Source organism: Rhagoletis pomonella, unplaced genomic scaffold (genome assembly GCF_013731165.1).
Source record: "Rhagoletis pomonella isolate Grant_MI unplaced genomic scaffold, Rhpom_1.0 Rhpom_scaffold_00006, whole genome shotgun sequence".
NCBI classification, from domain to species: Eukaryota; Metazoa; Arthropoda; class Insecta; order Diptera; family Tephritidae; genus Rhagoletis; species Rhagoletis pomonella.
The window spans coordinates 49,547,270-49,564,619 of NW_023458560.1; the positions used below are offsets into that span (position 1 = coordinate 49,547,270).

Below are 17,350 nucleotides of genomic sequence, written 5' to 3' on the forward strand. Positions count from 1 at the left end.
AATAAAAAAGGAACTTAAAGATCATACCGCGTTTAAATCTTTTAACTTGTGTGTGTGTGTGTGTGTGTGTGTGTGTGTAGTGAATTTTGTAGCTAAGGAAGACGGAAAAAATAATTAGCAACACAAAATTAGTTGCAAATAAAGTGTGGAACTACGGCTCAACGGCGGCAATGAAGACAATGAGTGCAACGAACTTATTGACCGGCGCGCAGTGCGCAGCCGTAAAACACAGCGACACTGGGAAAATGAGTTGACCATTTTAATTTCAATTATTGCCGATTAAATGGTTGTTAATGTAAATATTACTGAAACTGATTGGCAATAAAGGTGCATGTGGTCAGTGGAGTGTATAAAGACTGAATGCTTTTTGATTAGAAAGGTATGATGAAATCTATAAGAATCAAGTAGCATCGAACAGTAATAAAGTAAAGACGAACAAAGTGCCAAGATAATGGTTAATTAGGATTTTCTTGGATTTAGAGAACTCCGCGTGTCACGTTAAAGTCTTTCTTAGATAGGTTTCTGTACCAAAATGTATTAAAGAAAGGCGTGAGTATCGGGTACTCATGAAATTTGATGAGTTAACATCTAGTTATGCACGGCTTCACAAATCATTAGGCGATTCAGTTTTATACATAAATTGGCTAGATTAGAAATTAAGCATTAATTTCATTCCTTTATATCGAGACCACAGTACACTGCTTTTTTATAACCACTTCGGGAATGGTTGGGACATATGTATTTCAGGATCATTTCGTGACTAGTCTCTAACTACCCGAAAATGATCCCGAACTAGTGCCAGAATGACTTCGAATAAGACTTGAAATGATATGGACATGGTCCCTTACCGGTCCCAGAACGACCCCTAACTAGCCCCGAAATGGTCTTGAAATAGTCCGGAACATGTTTCGAAACGGTCCTGAACTAGACCTGAATTAGGCCCGAGCTAGCCTCAAATGGTCCCGTACTAGTCCCGAAATGAACCTGAACAGGCCCCGAAACGGTCGGAAAATCGTAAACTTGTCCAGAAATGATCCTGAACTATACCCAAAATGATCCCAAGCTTGGTCTGAAATGTCCCTGAAATAGTCCTAAATCAGTCTCGAAATGGTCCAGAACAATGTAGTCCTTAAATGATCCCCAAAACTAGCCCCGAAATGATCCCGCAAGTGGCCTTAAATAGTCATAAACAGGTCCCAAAGCGGTCCCCAAATGATCCCGAGGTAGTCCCGAAATGGTCCTGAAATAGCCCTGAACTAGTAGAGAAATGTTCATATGTACACAAAGGAAGGATTTACAGATTTTTTGTGGGGTTGCACAAGAAGCAGTCACAAATTTTCAGCTTGGTTACCGCGAATTTTACTCATACCGAGTGCTAAGAAGTTTACACATCATAAATAACCAAGTTACGGTACAGAAATTAAACTCACCGAAGAGAAAATCTTTCCATTTAGGACTCAGCTGTTCAGCAGAAATAATCGAAGTGAAGCTAAAATCACATCCTTATTTTATTTAATGACATCAGAAAGCATCCCCTAGCTGCCTGGAGTGCTTCGTAGTGGTGCGTCTATGGCTTCATCCACTGCGCACTACTATGTAGGCCCTGGTGATTTAAATGGGGTAGTATAATAAGTTTATAATCCATTAGTTGCTGATTTTCTTCGCTGACACAAACTTTGTATGATGCCGTGTCTGCCGAACGCTAAAACTGAGCAATAAATGAACCGACGCCAGAAGCTCACATTGTTGTTGTTGTGGTGGTAACGGGAGACCCAAGAAGCGTGTAGCTTCTATCGGATCTGTCCATAAGGACAGAGGCATTAGTTGAGTGGAGTTCAGTGGGCATGCGAAGAGATGTCTCGAGTCGTGGGGTATCTGTCCGAATGCCGGGCACTCATTTGGCACATCCTCATTTAATCTGCTCAGGTACGAGTTTAACTTGCTGCAGTAGCCAGATCGAAGTTGGGCTATTGTGGTCTGAGTTTCCTGAGGCAGACGAAGCTCCGTCTCGTCCACATCAGGTGGTTGTGTTTTGGGCACTCAATCCGTCAGTTCGTATAGATGCTTTCTGACGTGTCGTGACCAGGGCTCCTGCGCAAGAAAAGTTCTGTTTAGGTGCCCACGTTGGTGACACCCTACTAAGAATTGCTTGCAGAGCGTTGTGTTATCCTCCTGAACTGGGTGCATATGAGGCTCGCCGTGTAGGTGATGTTGCGGCGACATCGGAAGGCATCCAGTCGCTGTCCGGAGTGCAGTGTTCTGGCAAGTCGGTAGCTTCAACCACTGCGTCCAACTGTCCCCGGCGACCACACAGGCGCTGCGTAGTTTAGAGCCCACAACGTTTCTTTGTCGTTGCTCCAAGTGACTTGAGGACTTTGTTGCGACTTTGTACTCTATTGACAATTACGGTTGTATGCACTGAGAAAGAGAGCAGACTGTCGAACGTAACTTCGAGGATTTTCGGGTTATTCACCATCGGAATTGGTTCGTCATCGACGTGAATACTCAGCTGCAGTCTGACCTCCTTCGTCCAGGTGGTGAAAAGGGTTGCTGAGGATTTTGTAGGCGAGAGAGTAAGGCTCCTTGCAGTGAAGAAGCAAGAAACTTAGGAGAGCTAACCGTTTACTTTCGAGCACAAGTCATCAATTCCATTCCCAGACGACATTATTGAGCAGTCGTTAACATAAGAGACTCCCTCTGGTGGTTTAGAGAGCTTTACAATGTAATAATTAAACAGCAGCGGGGAGAGGACACCCCCTGTGGAACCCCCTATTTATTCGTTCTCGGTTTGCTGGTTTTGCCAGAAGCTCATTGGTTTCCTTGGTATGATAGATCTTTCGTTGGCGATCAATATGCATACTTGAAAGCAAAATACAAGCTCTCGGTCCTCAGGGTATTTGTATAGTAGTGATATGCCAGAACTTCCAAAAGGCATTTTAGATTTGTCTCCACACTGGATAGTCGATACTACGAAAAATGGCCGTCTAGGTCGGACGTGGTGGGATCAATGGCCAGATAAGGCAAATCTAACCGGGCAATTTGGGTAACTGTCTTTCAACTCACCACAGTCTTTCGAATGCCTAAAGCCTTTAGCAAGCCAATTGTAAATTCTGGCAACTATCTTGAAAGCTCTTTTCTGCCTTCCGAAAGACTAATTGAAAGATCTGCTAACGAGGAGGTCTTAGCGTTATTCTGTTTGTCTTTTAGCATTAAGCTTTCCAAAAATTAAATGAAATTAAAAAATATATATATTTGTTTTAACAATAAAAACTGAAAATTAAAAGAAATTAAATCAAAAAGGAAAACATGCTTGTTAAATAAATAATACTAAAACGGAAATATTTAACAAAAAAATCTAAAGATTAAAAGAAAATTAAATAAAAAAGGGGTACAACAATTAATAAATAAGTTCCTAAAAATTAAATTAAAAGGTATTTTCCTATTTAAAATAACATTATCTAAATAATAAAAGAAAATTAAAATAAAAACGAAAAAAGAAGAAATAAATATAAGTTTCTAAAAATTAAATGAAATTAAACAATAGAATATAAAAATTAAATTAAAAAACGACAAAAATAAAAAATAAAATAAATAAATATGAAAGTAAAAAAATAAGTTCTTAAAAATTAAATGAAATTAAAAATCTTTTTTAAACCAGAAAATCTAATTCTAAAAAAAAAATTTAACCAAAAACGAAAAAAGGAAGAAATAAATATAAGTTTCTAAAAATTAAATGAAATTAAACAATAGGATCTAAGAATTAAATTAAAAACCGACAAAAATTAAATGTTACTAAAAATTTAATGAAATAATAAAATATATATATATATATATTTCTTCTTAAAGCAGTAAAATCTAAAAATTAAAAGAAAATTAAATTAAAAAAGGAAGAAAAAAGGAGTTCCTAAAAATCAAATCGGATTAAAAAAATCCTTTTTAAACCGCTAAAATCAAAAGTTATAAGAAAAATTAAACTTAAACTAAAGAAATATGTTTCTTAAAAATAAATTAAAAAAAAAAATTTTCTTTTTAAAACATTCAAATCAACGCTACAAACACCTAAATGTACACGACAAAAAATAAAAATTTAATATGTTTCTAAAAATAAACGAAATAAGAAATATATATGTGATTTTTTTTTTTTAATAATAAAATCTAAAAATTAAAAGAATTAAATTTTAACAAAGGAAAAAAATCCGCTGCTCGAGGACTCGAAACTCGGATATACCGAATGGCAACTAAGTGCTTTGCTCACTCGGCTATGTCGACTTTGGATCAGCGCGAGCTTTTCAACATGGAAATTGGAAGTGAAGAAATTTACTAAAAGAAGCTAGACTCTTTTTTACTATCTTAAATTATTTTTCTTGACTACTTGTTTTTGTGCAAGTAAGCAGAACCTACTCACAATTACTGAAAAGCATCTGTTAAGAAACAAACCTGAAGAAATGAATACAGCTGATTGCTATTTATTTTTCCAGCTTTACTTGGCATTTACGACAATTCCGTTGGACTCACAAAAATAAATTACTATAAGTAAAACTGTCTGGTACCGAAGTAACGAGATTCGTGTGATATGAAATTTGTGTTAAAAATGTTAATTAGTCATCGTTGGCATTTTTTGCCGTGGAAGTTAGTTCCTTATCAAAAATTAAATCAAATAAGCGGATTAATCGATTATTTGACAATAATTGCAATTAATGGCAATTATTTATTTGTGTCTTCTGATTATTCAATTGTTTAATTAATTGATCTAAATTATTTTATTCCCAAATTTCTGTCATGAATATTAGGCAACTAGAGAATTTCAATACAATTTGATCTAACATTTTCTCGAGTAGTGAATTAAATAGAAATGTATGATCATACAGTAATATTCATACATACATACATATGCCATCAAACATTTGAGATTAGGGAACAAAAATAGGGTAACAAATTCTTTAGTACCCTTTAATAACAAATAAAAGACACATCCACTATTTAATTTTGATCTCATTCTTAAGCTTAACAAAATAAAATTTAAGGGTAAAGTGCACTTTTTCCCCCTCAAAACTGTTTTGTCCTTACCTCTTGGTGTTGCATTTCGCATTTCACATTTCGCATTAAATTTCATTTATTTAGAAAGAAATGTGAAAAATATGCTACACATACTACATAACTAACTAACTATGTAATTGTATTTGAAGGTCTTTTAACTTTAACTTTTACTTTCTGCCACTTGATGTTCACCTTGCTACCTTCCAATTACGTACTTAGGAACTTAAGTATACGAACGTGCACACATACATAAGTAAATATACAGCGTAAAATTGCTGATTTGGCAACACCTACGCGAAAAATAACTCAACCGTACAACTACCCACACCACCTCATCCATATTGTATAAAGTACAACAACACCCAGGTAAGTAGGTAAGCTGAACATACATACAAACAAACAGTATTGTACATGCAATGGCAACAGAAAATCCAAGGACCCTACATATTTTACTGGACCGTCGAGAACAGGGAAATTACATTTGTACCAACAACAGCACACGCCTAACAAGAGCGAAGAAAACAAACCAACTGACCTACCAAACAAGTATGTATGTATGGTACATAAGTACGTACGGTGATACAAGTCATGCCACCCTAAACAAAAATTTGGCCAAAGTAGCATCCACACAGCAAATGAGAAATTCATAAGCATTGTAAATGATGCTTTTGGCGGCCGACAAAGGAGGTGCACAGCACAAAAGAGAAGATAATGTGAGAAAAAATGTGGATGACTGTTCTGGTGAGCGAGCGAACGTTGATGACAATTGCCAACACATGCAAGTATTTGTCACGATTGAGAGAATACAAAGGTTGCGCCGATGTCGGACCGCTATTCCACTCTTAACGAATTTGACAGAATCGTCGTTTGCATGACGTCACACTGGTGCATCTTGTTTACATTTTCCTTGCAACATTTTTTCTTCTTCTTCCATTCTTGCTCACGTTTTGGCATTTCTCTCTCGCAATTGCACCAGTGTGACGTCACACAAAAGTTATTCTCAAAAATCCTCTCTGATCGGCGCAATCTTGTATTCTATCATTCTTGAGTATTTGTGTTTATAAAATAAAATTTATTATTATTTTTTTTTTTTAGCGCCAGCCTTGGTAACTTCTGATTAGAAGGAAGGGTGGTGGAGTTGGGTTTTCGAAACTCGCTTTTTATGCATTTTTGTAGCGAAAGGAATAAAGAAAACGTGTAGTTTTTAGGGCTGTGCGATTAATTGATTACTCAAAATTTTAATTAATCATAAAGTAAATAACTCAATTATTCGATTAATTGGAAATTATGATTACTCAAAAGTTCAGTTACTCGAGTAATCAAGATTTTTGATTAACCAAAAACAATATTTGAGTAATTTGCTTTATGATTAATCAACGTTTCGAGTAAAATGAGTAATCAACATTTCAACTCTTTACATATGTATAAAGTAGTTCAAGTTCCTTGATACTTTGAAAACAACGTTTCTGTTTTCAAAAATTAAAACGAAAAATTTTTTAATATACAGAATGTAAAAAAGAAAATAAGCATTTTCCAAAGTAAACTCTTTTAACGAGCAAAATTATTTTTTTGAGTAATCATATTTCAAGTAACTCGATTAATCATCGTTTTGAGTAATCAAAGTCTTGATTACTCGAGTAATTGATTAACCGAATAATTGATTAACCAACTTGCTCGAGTAATTGAATAATCGCTCAGCCCTAGTAGTTTTAATAGTAGTGGTAATGGTAATGATAATCGTTGTGGTAATGGTAATGGAAACGGTAATGGAAATAGCAATGGCGCTGGTAATGGTAATGATAATAGAAATAGTAAAGGTATGTAATGGTAGAGATAATAGTAATGGTAATATAATGGTAATGGTAAAGGTATTGGTAATGGTAGAGGTATTGGTAAAAGTAATGGTGACGGTAAAGGTGACGTAATGTTACTTGGTATTGGTGATCATAACGCTAATGTTAATTGTAATGGGAGTAGTTATGGGAGTGGTAATTGTATGGTATTGGTAATCGTAATGCTAATGTTAATAATAATGGTAATGGTAGTGGTTATGGAAGTGGTAATTGTAATGTTAATGGTCAAGTTAATGGGAACAGTAATAGGAAATACAATGTTTTTGGTAAAGCTAACGATAATTCTATTGGTATTTATGGCAATGGTAATGGAAATCTTAATACTAATAGTAATTATAGTAGTAGTAGTAATTGTAATGACAATAGTTAAAGTTATGTTAGTGGTTGTTTCAATGGTAATGATGATGGTAATGGTAACGGTAATGGTAATAGTAATACACAGTAGTAATTGTTATGGCTATGATAACGATAATGGTAATGGTGTTGATAGTCACAATGGTAATGATAAGGCCAGTGGTAATGGTAATGGCAATGGTAGTGCTAATGCTTATGGTAATGATAATGGCCATGGTATTAGTGTTAGAATTGGTATTGGTGTTAGTATTGGAATTGGTATTGGTAATAGTATTGCTTTTGGAATTGGTATTATTATTGGGACTTGTATTGGTATTGCTATTATTATAGCTATTGGTATTGGTAATGATAGTAGTAACGGGAATGAGAACAGTAATGGTAAGTGTAAATATATACAGATCATGTTTAAAAGCATAAACAGACGGCAGCGTTGATCCGGATTAACTCGTACTTAATGCGGATCAACTGCAGTTAATTTCCGAGTTGAACCGGATCAACGCTGCCGTCTGTTTATACAAAAATATTTGAAAAGCAAAAAAACGATCACCCTAATACTTGTAAATGGTGGATACATACCATTTGACTTACCATTTGGTCGCATCGCCACAGCCATCCTTTTTTGTGACTTCTGTGGCGCCCAATGCTTTCACTGCTTGCTGACTACTGTCTGCTAGCCTCCCTCCCTCCACTACCTCACTTCTCAGCTGCTGGCGTTGGATAAGTGACTGCCGCGCGTGAGATTTCGCCTAGATTTAGCTATAATTGCAGTGGATTTTCATGCAGGAATGGGTGGCGCGTAGGGAAGACGTGAAGCGGAGAGTTGAAGCAGGAACAAACCGTATGTACAGTGTCTCGTGATTTTGCAATTTATTTAATGTTACGCGCACGGAGCCCCGTCGCTACCTCCGTCCGTCTCTGATTCTATGCACACTGCCAAGCAAAGCTCAGCAGCAGCTCGCTGGCACTAGGCTGACCCAGTCGCCGACTATATTTATTTAGTTGGGGTCCTTGATGATGATGATGATGGCAAGATGTACATATGTATATATTGTATGGTTGCTGTTGTTGTTGCTCTTGTCAAGTTTTTTTTTTTTTTGTTATTTGCAGACTTCAAAAATGTGTTCCAAAGTCGTTGGCAACTTTAATATTTGATGGACATAAATCTTTTTAGCTTCCGCTTTTGGCTGTTGAATTTTTTCTTTACTTTTGCTTTCTTTCAATGATCACACTAGCGTGTGCTCTTGCGTGTCTGCACGTGTGTTGTTTTGATGTTCCATTTGCGCGCAAGTGTAGGTATGGATGTAGGTGTGTGTATTGATGTGTTATTTGTGTTGCTGTTGTTTTTATGGCAGCTACATGCCTTCATTTAATTTAAGCGAATTTGTTGCTGTTGGTTGTCGCTGGCGTTGTTGTGGTTGATTTCATGTGTTGTGATTGCTTCTATTGTTGTTAAGCTTTTGTTGAAATTTTATTGTTAAGACTGCAAAATTGTATTCAATTCTTGTATTTTTGGCAACTCAACTTGAATTTATGACGGTGTCAACAACGTTGCTGGCAACTGCCACTAGCCCTGGTGAAGATGATTTCTACAAAGCATCTGAAGTTTTTGTATTTTCCCTGGTAGCTACTGAACAGTCCTTCGGTTATCGGGTATTTTTCTCAGTTTTCAGTGACCCCGCTTCTTGGAACACTACTGCAGTTGTCGATTCATGTTGTGGCTGTAACTTTCGTGACGTCTCTTATAGTTTGTTAATCGCTCACTTAGATCAATCTTATTATTCTTGTTCATCTTCTTTTATTAAATTTTTATTCTATTTTTATTTATTTATTTATTAATTTTTATTATTATTTTCTCTTCATTCAATCGTTTCTATGTTCTTCTATGTTGATTTCTCTGTTAAAATATTTTATACGATTCTACGTGTTTTAGGCGCATATTTCTTAGTTTTTAAAATTAAATAGTTCCACAAGCATTTTTTTCGTAGGACGCCACAAAATTTTCATAATTTTGTATCGCCGAATCAGTCCGTGCAAGAATTCCAAAGTTTTTTCTGCTTCATAAACATACATTTCTACATTAGGGTGGTCCAAAAATTTATGTGAAAAAATTAAGTCGGAATTTTAATGCTCTAATCCCCTAGGATTGCTCTATACAGACAAAAATGTACCCCTGTTTTTTTTTATTTTTTTTAATCAAAAAATATTTAGAGGTCGCTCAAAGCGTTAGAAATCTTCCATGTAACTATTTTATATGGGGAAAAACAAGTTTTTGTGAAAATGGTATAGAATTCTTTAAAATCAATATTTTTCGACCGGCCAACCACGTCCAAACAAAATTGCAATTAAGTGAGTGCACTTTTTTCAGATCCATAAAACCAGAAATTTGACTATATCTCAAATACTAATTTAGTATTCGAATTCAGCGTACAATTCTTCATAAAAACTTATAAAAAAATGTCGCGGTTAGCCAACTATATCCAAAAAAAGTTTCAATTAAATGAGTGCACTTTTTTCAGATCTCAAAAACCAGAAGTTCGGCTTTATCTCAAAAACTGGTCTACTCTCTTACATTTTAATTTTGTATTCAGATTCAGCAGGTAATTTTACATTAGAATTATTTATAATCAATGTCGATGGTCGGACAATTTTTTCATTTCTGTAATCTTGTGTTATTGCCGACATAAATGCAAGGCGGACCCGAGTGCGTTCTATTATGAACAAATTTTAGTCTTTTTTGCCTTAGAAAATAAGCTATCGATATAAGCCAGCGTTGGGCAGAGAGAGCTTCTACTCCGCTCGCGCCTATACAAAATGTATAGAAAGCTTAAAAGAGCTTTGCCCGCGGGCAAGGCAGTGCCCATCAGTGATATAAGCCATTTGCGAAAAAGCACATTGTTTAAAAAATGCAATAATTTTTTTTATTGCAAATTTGGCAAAAAATTGTAGTTTCCACCAAAAAGTACGGAACAAGTTCTAATAGGTCAGCAATTTTTGATTCTTGATATACGAATTTTTAGAAAGCTTGTGACTAAAAGAAAGAGCTGAAATTTGCATGTTTAAACTTGTATAACTCGGCATAAAACCGCGATAGAAAAAAATTGTTTTACACATACGTTACCAGTAACCATAGCAACAAGGTGGTGGAGTTTGAACAAAATGCTAGCATACATTTTCTTTTTGGTACCCATGGCGAATTTCGCCCCATACATAATGTGACCAACCGTACTTCTTTCAGAAGTACAGTACTTCTTTTTTAGCTCTTATACTTCGTACTTCGAAGTACAGTCAAATGTACTCCTTTGCAATATGTTGTACTTCAGCTCCTGTAGTTCTCCGATTTTCTGGACGATCGTCATATGGCTTAGGCGATGAATTCGTGCAAACCATTAAAGTCGCCTGGAACCGATGGCATATTGCAAGCTCGGTGGATACCACCCTGCACACATTGCTAAAGTGGTCAGAGGAAGCTTTCACGCAGTAGGGGCCTTCCTCGATATCGAGGGAGCCTTCAGCAATGTCACTTCAGAGGCAATATTCAAATCTATTTATAATCTGGGAAGTACAAGATACTCGTTGTGGCCCTTCCCTCGAGTGAGGCTGTTCGTCTGTGGCTCTCCTACAGCGTCAAGTACTTAGGCTTGATTCTGGATAGGAAGCTGTCGTGGAAGCCTAACATTGAGAAAAGGGTAGGTTAGGTTAGGTTGATGTGGCAGTCGAATTACCAACTCACTTAGACCTTTTTGAAGGTCCATTGTGATACCACTGCAGAACACGGGAACCTCTGTGACTAATCTTCAGAGAACCATTTCGAAGCTCTTATAAAGCGTAGGATTGGCTTTATTCCTACGCATGATAGTTCCGTAAGAGAGCTAAAGAAGGGCCTACCTAAAAAGCCTGCTCTCCTCCTGGCCAGAGCTGGGCAGCTACAGAAGAAGTGCTCTACGGTTTCTTCCTCTTCCTCATCCCTGCAACTTCTACAATATTCGTGGGAGAATATTCCTAGTCTCGAAGAGTGCCTGCCAAATAGCCAATGACCGGTAACACAAGCCATGACCCTTGCAATATCCTCTCTTGAGAGGCTGAGCAACTCTTTCGTCTTTTTTCTTATCTATTTGTGGCCAAAGTAGCCTAGTTGTTCTACAAGTGCCCTCCTATAGCCATGACCTGTTTGCCTCTTGGATCATGCTGTTTCGAAGTTCTCGTTTGCAGGTCGCCATGGGTATCCCAATTGTGCCTCTGTTTTCACATAGGGGGAGATTGGTCCTTTTATGGCAAGCTCATCGGCCCTGCAATTTCCTTCAATGTCTCTATGTTCCGGAACCCAAATTAGGCTGAGAAAAGGGTAAAAAAGACGTCGGTTTTATTGTACTGCTGTAAGGGAGCTATCGGAAAAAGTTAATTCATTAGCTCTGTGCAACCAGATTTAAGCTTATCTTGTTTCACGGAGCCTTTGTCTGGTGGAACCCGCTAGAGAAAGCTACACTTGTAAATTAGGAATTATTGGAGCATTAGGAACCACAGCTATACTGGCGCTTAACGTCATGTTTAACACGGCGTCTGAGGATATTGTAGACAGAATTTTAGCAGCAGGAACTGCTATTAGGCTAAGGGAAACCGGGTGGTAACACTCTGGATTTATGGGGCGGGCTTTGACTTCGCCCTGAACACATAGATTGCAGCGCCTCCGAAATGCCTGCCAGAAACTCCTTCTCTGCCTATGTTCCCTCAAGAGATGACTGGGTAGGCAGGGATTACTAAGGATTCCGGACTTCTGCAGCGTCTTTCAGGTGGAAATGGCTGCGATCAAGGAAGCGGTAGACTCACTGCTAAAGGGTATGGTGGTGCGTTAAAAATCGGTAAAGTGCGTTATCCATCGCGTCACAGAGGTAATTCTTCTAGTATAGGTGCCGGGTCATAGTGATGACCTGGCGTTTTAAAGGCACCCCCCCTTAAAAAGTTGTCCCCAGATAAGGAGCAACTAGGGACGCCTCTGTTCTCTAGCATTACACTATTGGATGGTTGGGCCTAGTGTGAGCTCGGCGGGCGCTAAACTAACACGCATACTTGTACTCGCGATAATGAAATTGCATATTTTACTAAATACCTAATAAAATGGAAAATAAGACGTTTCTCCGCTGCAGAAAAGGTTTTTATAAGGCACTTTAAAATACTTTTTGCAGCGCTAGTAACGAGTGACCCGTCGCTACCCCTTAAAGGTGCCGAATACCACGTTACCTCTCAAGAGCTAGTGATGGAGGTTCTGACAGGCCATTGTGCGATTGATATTCACTCGGTAAGACTAGGAATTTCAACTGACACCTTTTATTTTAGCTGTCAAAAGGATAGATGAAGTGGAATCATCTGCACACTTTCTTTTAGACTGTCCACCTTCGCGAGGCTAAGATGGAAGCATTTTGGTTCGCTCTTCTGAACTAACACTGAGCTCTCAGGGATTGAAATTAGCCGCATTCGAAATTTTAAATCGGCTCGCGGCGTTAACCTAACACAACATAACCTGTACTTCTTTGAGCTATGAATAAGTTGATCACATTACCAATACATGAATATGTATATCAGGAAGAATCCGAATATGAGGATGAATACGAAGACGAATACAAATATGAAGCGGAATACGAAGAAGAGGACGAATACAAAGATGATTGCGAAGACGAATACAAAGACACCACTGAAACGAATACGAAAGCTAATACGCATACGATCCGATGACGAATATGAAGATAGCCACTAAGACGTTTGTATGCGAAAGTGAATGTGAAGACTAATACAAAGACAAATGTGTATATGGAAACAGAAACTAAAACGAAGACGAAAACCTTTTCGGTACTCTTAAAGAGCGGCCGACTTCGGCGGTAAATGGCAATACTTGTAATAATAATAAAACCTCTTTCCTGATATACAGCTATGGATTAAACTTGAGAGGATCGACTTAAGCAGATTTTGAGTTGCCATGAAAGTTGTTGATTAAGAAAAAGTCACACAAAGGATAACACGTTCACACAAAGAACAATGTTTAGATCTGTGGAGCCGGAATCCGCTATCAGAACTCATACATACACTCTAAAAAAAAATTGTGTAGATTTCCTACCTAAAAGAAAGGTTACTGATTATTATTCGCGAAATTACATGCTCGATTATTCAACGAATAGTTTGTTTAAATTTCGGACTTTTTAGAGTATAATATAGCTGCTGTGGTGTGCGTAAATTTACTAAGAAAGTGTGTACAAGCTACAAAATACACAACTGCTGTTTGATTTCACCCTTAGAATTGTGTAAAGCCACTAACAAAAAGGATTTTTACACACGAAAATGTGTAAACGAGAAAAATACATATTCATCGTGTAAATTTACCAAAAAAATATAAAAATAAACAAAAATATACTCGATTTATAGTCGCATTTTTAAACAGATTTTTTAGAGTGTAACCAAGAAAAACATATGAAAAATACACAAATAATTATGGGTGCCTTTGAGGTTAGCTTAGGCCAAGATCCTCTTAGTTAATTCTGATAGCGGATTCAGGTTCAGCATGGCGTAATACAAATAAGTAGATATGTATGTAACTACCCTAGGTTCCTAAATTTATTTTGTGTAGCCATTGTTACGAGAAAAATAATATCTAGGGACACGATATTTTGACTAGTGCCAGTTACTCAATATTCAACCGTTTTCTAGTTTTTTAAAACCCTTTCTAACTTAGCACGTCGTTTTTTTCTCAAGGTACAAAATTACCAGCAAATGTCCTGCTTTGGAACTAAAACGTGACTAAATTTGTTCATATCTTTGAAGGTCTTTGAATGACTTTGGCAGGACTTGGCATTGACCCGATACATTCTTGTTTGTCGATAAATTTCGAGAATTTGACACATATCGATAATTCAATAAATTTCAAAAACACTGAAATCCGAAAACTCCAAAAAATTATATAACTCGACTAATTTTGATAATTTTCAATAACTGTGCGTTTCGAGGGCTCGCTAAATTTTGATAACTCAACAATTTATATATGTAGCCCGATATAAATCGATAACACTATAAACTTTAGTTATATCGATAAATTTCGATAGCTCGTTACAATCTCGTAACACTATAAAATTCGATAAGCAGTAATAACTGAATAAAGTATTATAACCTTGAAATTACGATAACTCGATATATTTGGAAACTTCGATTCGATAAATCGACAAACTTCAGTAAATCTATAAATATCTGCAAATTTTCATTAAAATATTGCACTTTTTATCTACACTCTTTAGAGAAAAGTCGAGTACGCAGTTTTTTAGCCTATTCAATTTTAGTATAACGAAATGCAAGTTTTAGGTAGTTAGGACTTACCATTGATTTTTACCAATATTTTTTTTTTGTTGAAGGTGTCGCTTATTTTCTCAATATAAAATAATGTTCGATAACTTTTTTATATGGAAAAAATGTGCGACACCTTCAACAAAAAAAATGTGCCAAAAATCAATGGTAAGTCCTAGCTTCCTCATTCTTGCACTTTATTATACTATAAAATTGAATGGACTAAAAAACTGCATACTCAACTTTTTTCTAGGGAGCGTAGATAAAAAGTGCAATATTTGAATGAAATTTTGCGGAATTTTTTGTTTAATTTTGCACAAGGTTTGGAACTCTGATTTTTTGGTTTTTTGCTGTAGAATTAACCACATTTTTATAAAAAATTAGCGAAAAATAAAATATTTAAAAAATAGTTGCCCGTATTTATTGTAAAAAATTCGCTGTACCTAATCTTTTTTGACTGACTGTACATGATTACATTTCATGAAGCTGAAGCAGTAATCTTGTCATGAAAAAATTACCATATCTTTTGTTGTAGTTTTTTTTCTTAGTTACCTTTGTTGTTTTCACACACAAATTTATGTACACTTGTTCAAAATCATGAAATATTTTTTTTACCTTTATATAAACTTACTTTTCTCCAACATTTCCGTTTGTTTTTCGACTGCGCTAAGCCAACACTCGCTTGAGGTTTTTCGCACTTTTTTTTATTACTATTATTTTTTTATTGAAATGAAAGCATTTACCGTTTTTTTGTTTGTTAATAAATTCAATTAATTACGCTATGATCCTAATTTTTATTCGATTAATTAAGCCTCTTGCTCAACTTCCTCAGCTGCTGTGTTCCCTACACTTCCTGTAAAGTGGATTTTTTTCACACGCTTCTTCTTCCTCCTCCTTTTCTCCAACTTTTTTTTTCTCGCGAGCCAGCTGCTGCTGCGTTTGTCTTTCTACGCGCTGCTAGTTGTTTCTTTTTATTGTTTTTCCATTTTTTCATTCGCTTTCTGCTGCAGCTTTGCTTTTCTTAACATTTAAATTTATTCCTGTTTACGGCTAGCAGCGCGCGTTTACAAATATTTGTGCTTACTGGGGGAACGCACCACCGTCGGACCCTCTGTGTGTGTGTGTGTATGTGCTGGCCGTAGCCTTAGGTTTGTACATATTTCTGTATCTGTGTCCAAACATAGATACAACACTCGCTAAACTGGACTTATGCAAGGCCACCAATCGATATTCTTGGCCGAAAAATGAAATAAATTTTCAGCTATGTAAATGCAACAATGATTAATTTTATTGTATTGACGAAACCAAAGCGTTTTGAAACCGAAAATTTGCACATGACGGATCGGTACTTTTGGCTAAAAACTACAGACCAAATTTTTCGCTTTGCACTTTTCTTCACTTTACGCCACTTTCACACTTTGCACAATAACTTAAAAGTAAAGAGCACCTAAAAGTATGCTACATATGTATGTATACGCATGCGACGGCTTGTAGTTAGCATTTCGTTTGATGAATTTTCGTTTTGAGTTTTCTTAAGAATTTTTCACTATGTACTTCTTTACAGTTATTTCTTGCACACTTGTTTCAATTATTTTTAGAGTTAAGAATTTATATGTACTATGCATGTGTGAGTGTGTGCTGTGTGAAAAATTATTTTGTACAAAAGTCAATACGCCCTTGTGCGGGGGGGCAAGGAAACGCTGGAACGCGCTTAGTTAAATAGTAGTCAGAACTGCACTGGATGACGATGATGCTGGAACTGAAAGAAAATAAAGTTGCTTTCATTCATGGCAGAGACAAACGAGCTGCAGCCAGAAGCTTACACAAACACACACACGCAGATATTCGTGAACGCACACGCACACAGTATGCTATGTTAGCGCACAGCATCCTCCTCCTCCTGCTGGCAGCGGAAAAGAAAAGTTAAGTGAAAGCACAGCACAGAGTTCATCGGCCAACGCACAAAGAGTGTAAAAGAGTTCGTGACGAAGTAGGCGAATGGATAAACAACAAAGGAGCAGATAGAACGAAGAGAATGACATGCGAGAGGGTATGAAGAAGTGTATGTGTGTGTGTGTGTGTGTGTGTCGGCAAAAAACCGCTGTTAGCTTGCAAGCGTCCAAAAATCGGTTCATTCGAAAATTTCAAGAAGCAAACAAAAATTTAGCGCGCCATCAAAAATTCACAGCACACCAGCCTGTAGAGCAGCTTAGCAGCCAATGGAATAAGAACACATTTGAGATTGACAAAACGGCTGAAACGCCTGGAAGTATGCTTCGGAAAAGTGGCGAGGCTTAGAGCTAAAAGTTAGGGAGAGGTAGTCAATGAGCGATTAAATGAATGAGAGTGGCACTGCGAAAAGCTGGTATGTGTGAAGCAACAACTTCCATTATACATATTCCAGGCGTCAAAGACCGTAGAGTTATCACAGGCAAGTCAGAGTGTAACTTGCAAAGTTGCGCGTCGTGCATTTGAGAGCACAAGAAGTGGAACCTGCTAGCGTTGCTTGAATTGCGATATTGCGAGCGCGCCCATATTACTATGAATTTTTGTTATCATACTTCGTTACACCTTCCACATACTAATAGCTATGTGAACATATCTGCCTGCGCTGTCTGTTACTTTGGCTTGACTTGGTATTTGACATTTCGAGTCTCTTTTTTTTTGCATTATTTACTTACACACAAAGTGCAGGCGTGTAAAATGTCCATATGACAACTGTTTTGACACTACAATCCAACGGTGCACACATGTAGTTGATCCATGTTGGCTTAAACTAACACACA

The 17,350-nt window shown here is 36.8% G+C and overlaps 2 protein-coding genes across 2 annotated transcripts in view; one reads left to right on the forward strand and one right to left on the reverse strand.

The window, feature by feature from the left end:
* LOC118740893 overlaps window positions 1–9,269 on the reverse strand; it is a 10,119-nt gene extending 850 nt beyond the window's left edge. Inside the window, exon 1 of the mRNA XM_036472631.1 lies at window positions 7,833–9,269. Coding sequence (XP_036328524.1) covers window positions 7,833–7,857 — 25 coding nt within the window. The 5' untranslated portion in view covers window positions 7,858–9,269. The remainder of the gene's footprint in view (window positions 1–7,832) is intronic.
* Window positions 1–17,350, forward strand: part of LOC118741970 — a gene marked incomplete at its 3' end in the record, with an annotated part of 36,920 nt that overhangs the window by 13,049 nt on the left and 6,521 nt on the right. The gene's annotated exons all lie outside the window — the stretch shown is intronic.